This window comes from Chiloscyllium punctatum, chromosome 21 (assembly GCF_047496795.1).
Source record: "Chiloscyllium punctatum isolate Juve2018m chromosome 21, sChiPun1.3, whole genome shotgun sequence".
Classification (NCBI taxonomy): Eukaryota; Metazoa; Chordata; class Chondrichthyes; order Orectolobiformes; family Hemiscylliidae; genus Chiloscyllium; species Chiloscyllium punctatum.
The window spans coordinates 18,761,636-18,775,650 of record NC_092759.1 but is presented as its reverse complement, the minus strand read 5'-3'; the positions used below and the strand labels follow the sequence as shown (position 1 = coordinate 18,775,650).

The 14,015-nt window shown below is 54.8% G+C and overlaps 1 protein-coding gene across 1 annotated transcript in view; it reads right to left on the bottom strand.

Annotated features, from left to right (window-relative positions):
* The window catches only part of LOC140492469 (polyamine-transporting ATPase 13A3-like), a 45,671-nt gene extending 34,034 nt beyond the window's left edge, over positions 1-11,637 (bottom strand). Inside the window, exons 1-6 of the mRNA XM_072591358.1 lie at positions 11,608-11,637; positions 8,059-8,232; positions 5,175-5,246; positions 3,049-3,119; positions 2,772-2,852; positions 2,611-2,680 (exon numbers count right to left, since the gene is read on the bottom strand). Coding sequence (XP_072447459.1) covers positions 2,611-2,680; positions 2,772-2,852; positions 3,049-3,119; positions 5,175-5,246; positions 8,059-8,232; positions 11,608-11,637 — 498 coding nt within the window. The remainder of the gene's footprint in view (positions 1-2,610; positions 2,681-2,771; positions 2,853-3,048; positions 3,120-5,174; positions 5,247-8,058; positions 8,233-11,607) is intronic.
* Positions 11,638-14,015: the final 2,378 nt, after the last annotated feature.

Sequence of the window (14,015 nt, the reverse complement as noted above, 5' to 3'; positions counted from 1 at the left end):
TGGGTAAGGATTCTGTGAGACTGTAACAGAGAGAGAGCGCGCAGTGGGTAAGGAATCTGTGACACTGTAACAGAGAGAGCGGGCAGTGAGTAAGTAATCTCTGAGACTGTAACAGAGAGAGCGGGGGGTGGGCAAGGAATCTATGAGACTGTACCAGAGAGAGCAGGCAGTGCGTAAGAATTCTGTGAGACTGTAACAGAGACAGCGGGCAGGGGGTAAGGATTCTGTGACACTGTAACAGAGAGAGCGGGCAGTGAGTAAGTAATCTCTGAGACTGTAACAGAGAGAGCGGGGGGTGGGCAAGGAATCTATGAGACTGTACCAGAGAGAGCAGGCAGTGCGTAAGAATTCTGTGAGACTGTAACAGAGAGAGCGGGCAGTGGGTAAGGATTCTGTGAGACTGTAACAGAGAGCACAGGCAGTGGGTAAGGAATCTGTGAGACTGTAACAGAGACAGTGGGCAGGGAGTAAGGATTCTGTGAGACTGTACCAGAAAGAGCGGGCAGTGGGTAAGGAATCTGACAGACTGTACCAGAAAGAGTGGGGCAGTGGGTAAGGGATTTTGTGAGACTGTAACAGAGAGAGTGGGCAGGGGGTAAGGATTCTGTGAGACTGTAACTGAGAGAGCGAGCAGGGGCTAAGGATTCTGTGAGACTGTACCAGAAAGAGCGGGCAGTGGGTAAGGATTTTGTGAGACTGTTACAGAGAGCGCGGGGAGTGGATAACGATTCTGAGACTATAACTGAGAGAGCGGGCAGTGGGTAAGAATTTATGAAACTGTAACAGAGAGAGCGGGCAGTGAGTAAGGATTCTGTGAGACTGTAACAGAGAGAGCGGGCAGGGGGTAAGGAATCTCTGAGACTGTAACGACAACAGGCAGTGGATAAGAATCTTGTGAGACTGTACCAGAGAGAGCAGGCAGTGGGTAAGGAATCTGTGAGACTGTAACAGAGACAGCGGGCAGGGGATAAGGATTCTGTGAGACTGTAACAGAGAGCACGGGCAGTGGGTAAGGAATCTGTGAGATTGTAACAGAGAGAGCGGGCAGTGGGTAAGGAATCTGTGAGACTGTAACAGAGAGAGCAGGCAGTGGGTAAGGAATCTGTGAGACTGTAACAGAGACAGCGGGCAGGGGGTAAGGATTCTGTGAGACAGTAACAGAGAGCACGGGCAGTGGATAAGGATTCTGTGAGACTGTAACAGAGAGAGCGGGCAGTGGGTAAGGATTCTGTGAGACTGTAACAGAGAGAGCAGGCAAGGGGTAAGGATTCTGTGAGACTGTAACAGAGAGCACGGGCAGTGGGTAAGGATTCTGTGAGACTGTAACAGAGAGAGCGGGCAGTGGGTAAGGATTCTGTGAGACTGTAACAGAGAGAGCGGGCAGGGGCTTAGGATTTTGTGAGACTGTAACTGAGAAAGTGGGTAGTGGGTAAGGATTCTGTGAGACTGTAACAGAGAGAGTGGGCAGGGGGTAAGGATTCTGTGAGACTGTAACAGAGAGCGGGCAGTGGGTAAGGATGCTGTGAGACTGTAACAGAGAGCGCGGGCAGTGGGTAAGGAATCTCTGAGACTGTAACAGAGAGCGGGCAGTGGGTAAGGATTCTGTGAGACTGTAACTGAGAGAGCGGGCAGTGGGTAAGGAATCTGTGAGACTGTAACAGAGAGAGCAGGCAGTGGGTAAGGAATCTGTGAGACTGTAACAGAGACAGTGGGCAGGGGGTAAGGATTCTGTGAGACTGTAACAGAGAGCACGGGCAGTGGGTAAGGATTCTGTGAGACTGTAACAGAGAGAGCGGGCAGTGGGTAAGGATTCTGTGAGACTGTAACAGAGAGAGCGGGCAGGGGCTTAGGATTTTGTGAGACTGTAACTGAGAAAGTGGGTAGTGGGTAAGGATTCTGTGAGACTGTAACAGAGAGAGTGGGCAGGGGGTAAGGATTCTGTGAGACTGTAACAGAGAGAGCAGGCAGAGGGTAAGGACTTTGAGAGACTGTACCAGAGAGAGCGGGCAGTGGGGATGGTGAATTCACCTGTTACACCTGGTCAATATTAATCCTTTAACATAATTTGAAAAAGAAAATTTGCTTTTGACTCATTTTTATTTTGTTCTCTTCTGGGATGTGGGTGTTGCTGGGCCCAGCATTTCCTGCCCCGTCCCTAGTTGCCCCCCTCGAAAAGGTGGGGGGTGAGCTGCCTTCTTGACCCACTGCAGTCCATGTGCTGGAGGGTAGACCCACAATGTCCCTGGGGGAGGGAATCCCAGGATTCTGACCCAGCCACACTGAGGGAACGGTGATATATTTCCAAGTCAGGATGGTGAGGGGCTCAGAGGGGAACTTGCAGGGGGTGGGGTTCCCATGTATCTGCTGCCCCTTGTCCTCCTAGATGGAAGTGGCCGTGGGTTTGGAAGGTGCTGCCTGAGGATCTTTGGTGAGTTTCTGCAGTGCATCTTGTAGATGGTACACACTGCTGCTACTGAGCATCGGTGGGTGAGGGAGTGGGTGTTGAAGGGGGCACAGGGAGGGGTGTGCCAACCTGACGGTCAGACCAGCTGCCACATTTGCGAGATTGGGCTTGTGGTAGTCTTGCCAAGCAGCTGGGAATTGACCCACCTCTTTCCCGAGGAGTTTCCAATACGGAGGCACTTGCACTGCTATAACATTCGGTCCGTAAATCAGCTTCCTGGGAAAAACGACAGAGAGAGAGTCAGTCATAAACAGCGAGCTGGAAACCTCTGGGACCGCAGAGACTCCGCGTTTTGTCGGAGTGCTACCTGTTTTGTGATTCCTGGTAGACCAGCCCATCGAGGTATTTGCTGTGGAGATCGGAGCAGGAGACATTTTGTTCCAGACCCCTGTGGAAAGAGACAGGAATGAGGGGCTAACACCGGCAGGAGCTGGAGAAAGGAGGAGAATTCAGGGAAGGGGAAACCAAAGTGGCGGTCCCTGATTAATGAAGGATTGATAGTCAGGACAGGGAGAATGCTCGTTCCCAGGCCCAGCCTGTCTCTTTCACACCCAAACAGTCCAGCCCAGGAACAGGTTTCCTACCTCAGTACGATGAAGGATCTCTTGTTCGGATCCCAGATATACCGGACACTCTGATGCTGCAAAAAGCGAATCTGGGACAGGACAGAGAGAGGGACACAGCCGTCAGCAGCACTCCGAGATTGCCCCTCTTTCACACTCCCTGCCCCTTTCTCGTTCCATTTCCCCCGAGAGAAGATAAAGAGATAGCCAGGCAGGAGAACACTGCGAGATCTCAGAGAGGAACTGCAACAGATCAGACAATGTTCAATTCTCACTCCCACAGTACTGACCCTCCAATAGTGTGGCCCCAAAACCCCCTCCCTATCTCTGTAACCCCCTCCAGCCCCTCCCTATCTCTGTAACCCGCTCCAGCCCCTACACCCCCTCCCTATCTCTGTAACCCCCTCCAGCCCCTACATCCCCACCCTATCTCTGTAACCCACTCCAGCCCCTACACCCCCTCCCTATCTCTGTAACCCCCCTCCAGCCCCTCCCTATCTTTGTAACCCCTCCAGCCCCTACACCGCCTCCCTACCTCTGTTACCACCTCCAGCCCCTACACCCCCTCCCTATCTCTGTAACCCCCTACACCTCCCCATCTCTGTCACCTCCACCAGCCCCTACACCCCCTCCCTATCTCTGTAACCCCCTCCAGCCCCTACATTCCCTCCCTATCTCTGTAACCCCCTCCAGCCCCTACATTCCCTCCCTATCTCTGTAACCCCCTCCAGCCCCTACACCCCCTCCCTATCTCTGTAACCCCCTCCAGTCCCTCCAGCCCCTCCCTATCTCTGTAAGCCCCTCCAGCCTATACCTCCTCCCTATCTCTGTCCCTCTGTAAGCTCCTCCCTATAGTCTCTGCCCTGGGGTGGGGGAGTCCAAACTAGAGGGCATAGGTTGAAGGTGAGAGGGGAAGGATATAAAAGGGACCGAAGGAGCAACTGTTTCACACAGAGGGTGGTATGGGTATGGAATGAGCTGTCTTTTGTTTCTTTCCTCTCTCCCCCTAAACCTATGCCCTCTAGTTCTGGACTCCCCGACCCCAGGAAAAAGACCTTGTCTATTTACCCTATCCATGGGGGACAGTGTGGAGGGAGCTTTACTCTGTATCTAACCCCATGCTGTCCCTGACCTGGAATGTTTGATGGGGGACAGTGTAGAGGGAGCTTTACTCTGTATCTGACCCCGTGCTGTCCCTGACCTGGAATGTTTGATGGGGGACAGTGTAGAGGGAGCTTTACTCTGTATCTAACCTTGTGCTGACCCTGTCATACAGTCATAGAGATGTACACCATGGAACAGACCCTTCGATCCTGTCCATGCCGACCAGATATCCCAACCCAATCTAGTCCCACCTGCCAGCACCCGGCCCATATCCCTCCAAACCCTTCCTATTCATATACCCATCCAAATGTCTCTTAAATGTTGCAATTGTACCAGCCTCCACCACATCCTCTGGCAGCTCATTCCATACACTTACCACTCTCAATGTGAAAGAGGTTTTATATCTTACCCCTCTCACCCTAAACCTATGCCCTCTAGTTCTGTACTCCCCGACCCCAGGGATAAGACCTTGCCTATTTACCCTATCCATGCCCCACATAATTTTGTAAACCTCTATAAGGTCACCCCTCAGCCTCCGACGCTCCAGGGAAAACAGCCCCAGCCTGTTCAGCCTCTCCCTTTAGCTCCAACCCTGGCAACATCCTTGTAATTCTTTTCTGAACCTTTCAAGTTTCACAACATCCTTCCTGTCGCAGGGAGATTGGAATTGCAATCAATATTCTGAGGAGGGTGGTGGACCTTCAGAATTCCCTCTCCCAGGAGGCTCTTTGTTGGGAATATTTCAGGCTGGGATCTGTGGGTAGGTGTTCTCTCGGGATATGGGTAGGGGGCAGCAAGGAGGAGTTAAACCAAGGTCAGCTGCCATGTATTGGAACAATCTGGATGGACCAAATGGTCTCCCCGCTCCTGTTCCTTTGGTTTGTGACCCAGACTGCAAGAAATGCCTCAACTCAGTGTGACACGTTTCTCACCTTCCTGTAGGAGCACCTTGGGATAATTTGTGATGTAGGGGCTATGTAAATGCAAGCTTCTGTTGTTGCTGCTGGAGAGAGAATGGCCAAGGAAAGGGTTTGAAGGCTGACCTGGATCCCTGTAAACGAGATGTTTTTTCTGAGCAGGGAGAACTCATCCACGTCCTCGATGGTCTCTCGGTCCTGTTGTCAGTCTGAGTACTGTACTTCAGGTAGAGAAACTTCACTCTCTGACGGTGCCACTCCTCAACTCATCCTGGGGGGGGGCAAGGTGGGGGGGGAGGGAGAGGGGGAGAGAGAGAGAATCAGATGGGAGAGAGGGAGAGAGAGAGAGAGAGAAGCAGAGCGGGAGAGAGAGAGAGAGAGAGAGAGAGAGAAGCAGATGGGAGAGAGAGAGAGAGAAGCAGAGCAGGAGAGAGAGGAGAGAGAAGCAGAGGGGGGAGAGAGAGAGAAGCAGAGAGGGAGAAAGAGATGCAGAGAGGGAGAGAGAGAGAGAAGCAGAGGGGAGAGAGAGAGAGAGAAGCAGAGCAGGAGAGAGAGGGAGAGAAGCAGAGGGGGGAGAGAGAGAGAAGCAGAGAGGGGAGAAAGAGATGCAGAGAGGGGAGAGAGAGAGAGAAGCAGAGGGGAGAGAAAGAGAAGCAGAGAGGGGAGAGAGAGAGAAGCAGAGGGGAGAGAGAGAGAAGCAGAGAGGGGAGAGAGAGAGAAGCAGAGGGGAGAGAGAGAGAAGCAGAGGGGAGAGAAAGATAAGCAGAGAGGGGAGAGAGAAGCAGAGGGGAGAGAGAGAGAAGCAGATGGGGAGAGAGAGTGAAACAGAGCGGGAGAGAGAGAGAGAAGCAGAGGGAGAGAGAGAGAAGTGGGGGGGGGAGAGAGAGAAGCGGGGAGAGAGAGGGAAGCAGAGGAGGGAGAGAGAGGGAAGCAGAGGAGGGAGAGAGAGAGAGGAAAGCAGAGGGGGAGAGAGTGAAGCAGAGGGGGAGAGAGAGAGAGAGAGAAGCAGAGGGGGAGAGAGAGCAGCAGAGGGGGAGAGAGAGAGAGAGAGAAGCAGAGGGGGAGAGAGAGGGAAGCAGAGGAGGGAGAGAGAGAGGGAGAAGCAGAGGAGGGAGAGAGAGGGAAGCAGAGGAGGGAGAGAGAGAGGGAAGCAGAGGGGGAGAGAGAGAAGCAGAGGGAGAGAGAAGGAGCGGGGAGAGAGAGAGAAGCAGAGGGGGAGAGAGAGAGAAGCAGAAGCAGAGGGGGAGAGAGAGGGAAGCAGAAGCAGAGGGGGAGAGAGAGAAGCAGGGGGAGAGAGAAGGAGAGGGGAGAGAGAGAAAGCAGAGGGGGAGAGAGAGAGAGAAGCAGAGGGGGAGAGAGAGAGAGGGAAGCAGAGGGGGAGAGAGAAGGAGAGGGGAGAGAGAGAGAAGCAGGGGGAGAGAGAGAGAAGCAGGGGGAGAGAGAAGGAGAGGGGAGAGAAAGAGAAGCAGAGGGGGAGAGAGAGAAGCAGAGAGAGAGAGAGAGAGAGAGAGAAGCAGAGGGGAGAGAGGAGAGAAGCGGGGGGGGAGAGAGAAGCAGAGGGGGAGAGAGAGAGGCAAAGGGGGGAGAGAGAGAGAGAGAAGCAGATGGGGAGAGAGAGAGAGAAGCAGAGGGGGAGAGAGAGAAAGAGAGAGAGAGAGAGAGGCAAAGGGGGGGAGAGAGAGAAGCGGGGGGGAGAGAGAAGCAGAGGGGGAGAGAGAGAGAGAGAGAGGCAAAGGGGGGAGAGAGAGAGAGAGAGAGAGAGAGAAGCAGAGGGGAGAGAGAGAGAGAGAGAGAGAGAAACAGAGGGGAGAGAGAGAGAGAAGCAGAGGGGGAGAGAGAGAGAAGCAGAGGGGGGGAGAGAGAGAGAGAGAGAGAGAGAAACAAACAGAGGGGGGGGGAGAGAGAGAAGCAGAGGGGGAGAGAGAGAAGCAGAGGGGGGAGAGAGAGAGAAGCAAAGGGGGGGTGGAGAAGTGGGGGGAGCGGAATAGGGAGGAGATGAAGATACGACACAGAAGCAGAAATGTTACAGCACTCAATGAATATGAACCTTTTTGTGAAATCAATCCTTACCTTCCCACCTCAGCTACAACTTACACTGATCACAAAGTTCAGAGGTAGACGGAATATCTGTCTCACACTCATGCCAGACTCTAACCATCACCAAGAAAGGAGAATCTAACCACCACTGCCCCTGGATGTTCAATGGTGTTACCATCACTGAATACCCCACGGTCAACATCCTGGGGGTTACCATTGACCAGATACTCAGCTACTGGATTAGTGGTGCTGGAAGAGCACAGCAGTTCAGGCAGCATCCAACGAGCAGGCCAGTCATACCAAAACTGCAGCAATTGTCAGAGGCTGGGAATCCTGCAGTGTGTAACTCCCCTCCTGACTCCCCCCAAAGCCTGTCCCACCATCTACAAGGTACAAGTCAGGAGGGTGAGGGAATAATCCCCTCTTGCCCCTGGATGGGGTCAGCCCCAACAACACTCAAGAAGCTCGACACCATCCAGGGACAAAGCAGCCCCCATTTGATTGGCCCCACACCCACAAACATCCCCTCCCTCCCTTACCCACCGATGCTCAGTAGCAGCAGTGTGTACCAGCTACAAGATGCACTGCAGAAACTCACCAAAGATCCTCAGGCAGCACCTTCCAAACCCACGGCCACTTCCATCTAGAAGGACAAGGGGCAGCAGATACATGGGAACCCCACCCCCTGCAAGTTCCCCTCTGAGCCCCTCACCATCCTGACTTGGAAATATATCGCCGTTCCCTCAGTGTGGCTGGGTCAGAATCCTGGGATTCCCTCCCTCAGGGACATTGTGGGTCTACCCTACAGCACATGGACTGCAGCGGATCAAGAAGGCAGCTCACCCCCCCATCTTCTCAAGGGGGGCAACTAGGGACGGGGCAGGAAATGCCGGGCCCAGCCAGTGATGCCCAAGAATACTGAAAGGAAATGAAGAAGGAAGTTGCAGAGAGAGAGAGAGACAATGAACCTTACCGTGGTTTTCATCAGGACATACTCAGCGTCTTGGAGATGGCACGGGGCACAGAAGGACTTCATGTGCCATTCTGGTCTCCAGTAGAACACCATGATCAAGAGGCCACACGACAGGATGGTGGCGAGAGTGGAAAAGACAGCTCGCCACCAACTCCAGCAGTAACCATAAACCACCTGGAAACAGCAACACCAGGAAGGCCGCATTAACCCGACAGCAAATCACTCCGATCCCAGATCCCAGCCCTCAAAGGCTAGCTCCCTCAACACTGTCACACTCCCAGGACAGGGACAGCACGGGGGTGGATACAGAGTACAGCTCCCTCTACACTGTCCCCCCATCAAACACTCCCAGGACAGGGAGAGCACAGGGGTGGATACAGAGTACAGCTCCCTCTACACTGTCCCCCATCAAACACTCCCAGGGACAGGGACAGCATGGGGTTAGATACAGAGTAAAGCTCCCTCTACACTGTCCCCCCATCAAACACTCCCAGGGCAGGGACAGCACGGGGGTGGATACAGAGTACAGCTCCCTCTACACTGTCCCCCCATCAAACACTCCCAGGGACAGGGACAGCATGGGGTTAGATACAGAGTAAAGCTCCCTCTACACTGTCCCCCCATCAAACACTCCCAGGGCAGGGACAGCACAGGGGTGGATACAGAGTACAGTTCCCTCTACACTGTCCCCCATCAAACACTCCCAGGGACAGGGACAGCACGGGGGTGGATACAGAGTACAGCTCCCTCTACACTGTCCCCCATCAAACACTCCCAGGGCAGGGACAGCACAGGGGTGGATACAGAGTACAGCTCCCTCTACACTGTCCCCCCATCAAACACTCCCAGGACAGGGACAGCACGGGGTTAGATACAGAGTAATGCTCCCTATATACTGACACCATAAAATGCTCCCAGAACAGGGACAGTATGGGGTTAGATACACAGTAACGCTTCCTCTACACTGTCCCCTGTCAAACGCTCCCAGGACAGGGACAGCACAAAGTTAGAGACCAAGTAAAGCTTCCTCTACATATCTCCACCATCAAACACTCCCAGGACAGGGACAGCACAGGGTTAGATACGAGGTAAAGCTCTCTCTACACTGTCCCCATCAAACAGTCGAGGTCCAGGACAGCACGGGGTTAGATACAGAGTAAAGCTCCCTCTACACTGTCCCCCATCACACACTCCCAGGACAGGGACAGCGTGGGGTTAGATACAGAGTAGTTCCCTCTACACTGTCCCCCTCATCAAACACTCCCAGGGACAGGTACAGCACAGCATGGGGTGACATGAAGTGTAAAGCTACCTCTACACTGTCCCCCATGAAACCCTCCCAGGACAGGAGCAGCACGGGGTTAGTTACAGAGTAAAGCTCCCTCTACACCGTCACCCCTATCTAACGCTCCCATGACAGGGACAGCAGGGGGTGACATGAAGTGTAAAGCTGCCTCTACACTGTACCCCAGCACACCCTCCCAGGACAGGGACAGCGCGGGGTTAGATACAGAGTAAGGCTCTCTCTACGGTGTCCCCCCATCAAACGTTCCCAGGACAGAGACAGAATGTGGTTAGATACAGAGTAAAGCTACCTCTACACTGTTACCCATCAAACCCTCCCAGGACGTCGTGGGGTGTGCTGTTGAACAAAGAGACCTTGGAGTGCAGGTTCATAGCTCCTTGAAAGTGGAGTCACAGGTAGGTAGGACAGTGAAGAAGGTGTTTGGTATGCTTTCCTTTATTGGCCAGAGTATTCAGTACAGGAGTTGGGAGGTCATGTTGCAGCTGTACAGGACATTGGTTAGGCCACTGTTGGAATATTGTGTGCAATTCCGGTCTCCTACTATCAGAAAGATGTTATGAAACTTGAAAAGATTCAGAAAAGATTTACAAAGATGTTGCCAGGGTTGGAGGGTTTGAGCTATAGAGAGAGGCTGAACAGGCTGGGACTGTTTTCCCTGGAGCGTCGGAGGCTGAGGGGTGACCTTATAGAGGTTTACAAAATTATGAGGGGCATGGATAGGGTAAATAGACAAAGTCTTTTCCCTTGGGTCGGGGAGTCCAGAACTAGAGGGCATAGGTTTAGGGTGAGAGGGGAAAGATATAAAAGAGACCTAAGGGACAACTTTTTCACACAGAGGGTGGTACGTGTATGGAATGAGCTGACAGAGGAAGTGGTGGAGGCTGGTACAATTGCAACATTTAAGAGGCATTTGGATGGGTATATGGATAGGAAGGGTTTGGGGGGATATGGGCCGGGTGCTGGCAGGTGGGACTAGATTGGGTTGGGATATCTGGTCGGCATGGACGGGTTGGACCGAAGGGTCTGTTTCTGTGGTGTACATCTCTATGACTATATGACAGGGACAGCACAAGGTTAGATAAGAGTAAAGCTGCCTCTACACTTTCCCCCATCAAACATTCCAAGTCAGGGACAGCATGGGGTTAGATACTGAGTAAAGCTCCCTCCACACTGTCCACCATTAAACACTCCCAGGATGGGGACAGTATGTGGTTAGATACAGAGTAACGCATTCCTCTACACTGTCCCCCCATCAAACCCTCCCAGGACAGGGACAGCACAGGGGTTAGATACAGAGTAAAGCTCCCTCTACACTGTCCACCATCAAACATTCCATGTCTAGGACAGCATGGGGTTAGATACAGAGTAAAGCTCGCTCTACACTGACCACCATCAAACCCTCCCAGGACAGGGACAGCACAGGGGTTAGATACAGAGTAAAGCTCCCTCTACACTGTCCACCATCAAACATTCCATGTCTAGGACAGCATGGGGTTAGATACAGAGTAAAGCTCTCTCTACACTGTCCCCCATCAAACATTCCAGGTCAGGGACAGCACGGGGTTAGATACAGAGTAAAGCTCCCTCTACACTGTCCCCATCAAACATTCCAGGTCAGGGACAGCACGGGGTTAGATACAGAGTAAAGCTTCCTCTACACTGTCCCCCATCAAACATTCCAGGTCAGGAACAGTACGGGGTTAGATACTGAGTAAAGCTCCCTCTACACTGTCCCCCATCAAACATTCCAGGTCAGGAACAGCATGGGGTAAGATACTGAGTAAAGCTACCTCCACACTGTCCACCATTAAACACTCCCAGGATGAGGGACAGCACCGGATTAGATACAGAGTAAAGCTCCCTCTACACTGTCCCACCATCAAACGCTCCCAGGACAGGAACAGTATGGGGTTAGATACAGAGTAAACCTCCCTCTACACTGTCCCGCCATCAAACCCTCCCAGGACAGGGACAGCACAGGGTTAGATACAGAGTAAAACTCCTTCTACACTGTGTCCCCCATCACACCCTCCCAGGACAAGGACAGCATGGGGTTAGATACATCAAGTAGCATTCTCAGACCAGAATCTCCTGACCAAGAATGCCAGGCAATGTGACCCGCACTGAGTTCGGACTGGCAGAGATTGGTCACCAGACTATGTAGTGATCTCGGTGTAGATGGCGGGTGGTGGCTGGTGTCGCTAGCCTGGGACAGATAGTGGTCGGTGAAAGGCTGCCGTTACCATCTCGTTGCCTTCGCTGACATTGGCCATCCGGTAGTTGAGTGGGCTCTGAGACACCGCATCACCGGACGCCGGGCAGCTTGTGTCACCGGGTGTGTCATGGATGGCAAGCAGCTCCTCTAGGGTGTCTCGTGAACCCCTGGCATCACCTGCTGTCCCCTTGGGTACGCCCTGGCCATTCCTCTTGCTCTTCGGCATGGGCGCGGCTTCACCTCACTCCCATCATCGCCTCATGCCTTATCGTCACGCCATCTGGGAATATAGAGCAGCTGGGCATACTGGGAAAATACAGCCATGTAAACACAACAAGCAATCCCAGGGCTCCCTCTGCCTGGAGTTGGCCAGTGCCCTGGCAGAGATCAGGGTCACCTCGAAGGCAGGTGTGTCAGATCGAGGGGGGCTTGAGGAGTCTGGGTCGGAGATCTCGGGTGTTTCCCAGAACAAGAGGCAATCTCTTGCTGGTGTCAGCAGACAAGGAAGGGGCAGGAGGGATGTGTCCACCCCATCTCCTTTCTCTCTCCACTTCCACACCCTCAGCCAGAGGGGAGCAGGGTCCAAATCCAGGGTTGGAGAATCGGGGACGGGGCCATTTCTGAGTGAGACTGCTGCATTGTTCGACTGACCTGCCTCAGGGAGCTGTGGAGGCACAGCCGCTGAAGACATTCCTGATAGAGCTCAAAGGATTTTTCCAAAGGTGAGGCAATCTCTCAGCACTGACCCTCCAACAGTGCGGCACTCCCTCAGCACTGACCCTCCGACAGTGCGGCGCTCCCTCAGCACTGACCCTCCGACAGTGCGGCGCTCCCTCAGCACTGACCCTCCGACAGTGCGGCGCTCCCTCAGCACTGACCCTCCGACAGTGTCCACTCCCTCAGCACTGACCTTCCGACAGTGCCCACTCCCTCAGCAATGGCCCTCCGACAGTGCGGCGCTCCCTCAGCACTGACCCTCCGACAGTGCGGCGCTCCCTCAGCACTGACCCTCCGACAGTGCGGCGCTCCCTCAGCACTGACCCTCCGACAGTGCGGCGCTCCCTCAGCACTGACCCTCCGACAGTGTCCACTCCCTCAGCACTGACCTTCCGACAGTGCCCACTCCCTCAGCAATGGCCCTCCGACAGTGCGGCGCTCCCTCAGCACTGACCCTCCGACAGTGCGGCGCTCCCTCAGCACTGACCCTCCAACAGTGCAGCGCTCCCTCAGCACTGACCCTCCGACAGTGCGGCGCTCCCTCAGCACTGACCCTCCGACAGTGCGGCGCTCCCTCAGCACTGACCCTCCAACAGTGCGGTACTCCCTCAGTGCTGACCCTCCGACATTGCGGTGCTCCCTCAGCACTGACCCTCCGACAGTGCGGTACTCCCTCAGCGCTGACCCTTCAACAATGCAGCACTCCCTCAGCGCTGACCATCCGACAGTGCCCACTCCCTCAGCACTGACCTTTCAACAGTGTCCACTCCCACACCCTTGACCCTCCGACAGTTCCCCTCTCTCTGCACTGACCCTCCGACAGCGCCTGCTCCTTCAGTGCCGACCCTCCGACAGCGCCTGCTCCCTCAGTGCTGACCCTCCGACAGCGCCTGCTCCCTCAGTGCTGACCCTCCGACAGTACCCGCTCTCTCTGCACTGACCCTCCGACACTGCCCGCTCCCTCAGCACTGACCTTCCAACAGTGTCCACTCCCTCAACCTTGACCCTCCGACAGTGCCCTGCTCCCTCAGCACTGACCCTCCGACAGTGCCCACTCCCTCAGCACTGACCCTCCGACAGTGCGGCACTCCCTCAGCACTGACCCTCCGACAGTGCCCGCTCCCTCAGCACTGACCCTCCGACAGTGCGGCACTCCCTCAGCACTGACCCTCCGACAGTGCCCACTCCCTCAGCACTGACTCTGCGACAGTGCACACTCCCTCTGCACTGACCCTCCGACAGTGCACACTCCCTCTGCACTGACCCTCCGACAGTGCACACTCCCTCTGCACTGACCCTCCGACAGTGCCCGCTCCCTCAGCACTGACCCTCCGACAGTGCCCGCTCCCTCAGCACTGACCCTCTGACAGTGCCCACTCCCTCAGCACTGACCCTCTGACAGTGCCCACTCCCTCAGCACTGACCCTCCGACAGTGCCTGCTCCCTCAGCGCTGACCCTCCGACAGCACCTGCTCCCTCAGCACTGACCCTTCGACAGCGCCTGCTCCCTCAGCGCTGACCCTCCGACAGTGCCCGCTCCCTCAGCGCTGACCCTCCGACAGTACCCACTCCCTCAGCGCTGACCCTCCGACAGCGCCCGCTCCCTCAGCACTGACCCTCCGACAGCGCCCGCTCCCTCAGCACTGACCCTCCGACAGCGCCCGCTCCCTCAGCATTCACCCTCCAACAGTGCCCGCTCCCTCAGCACTGACCCTCCGA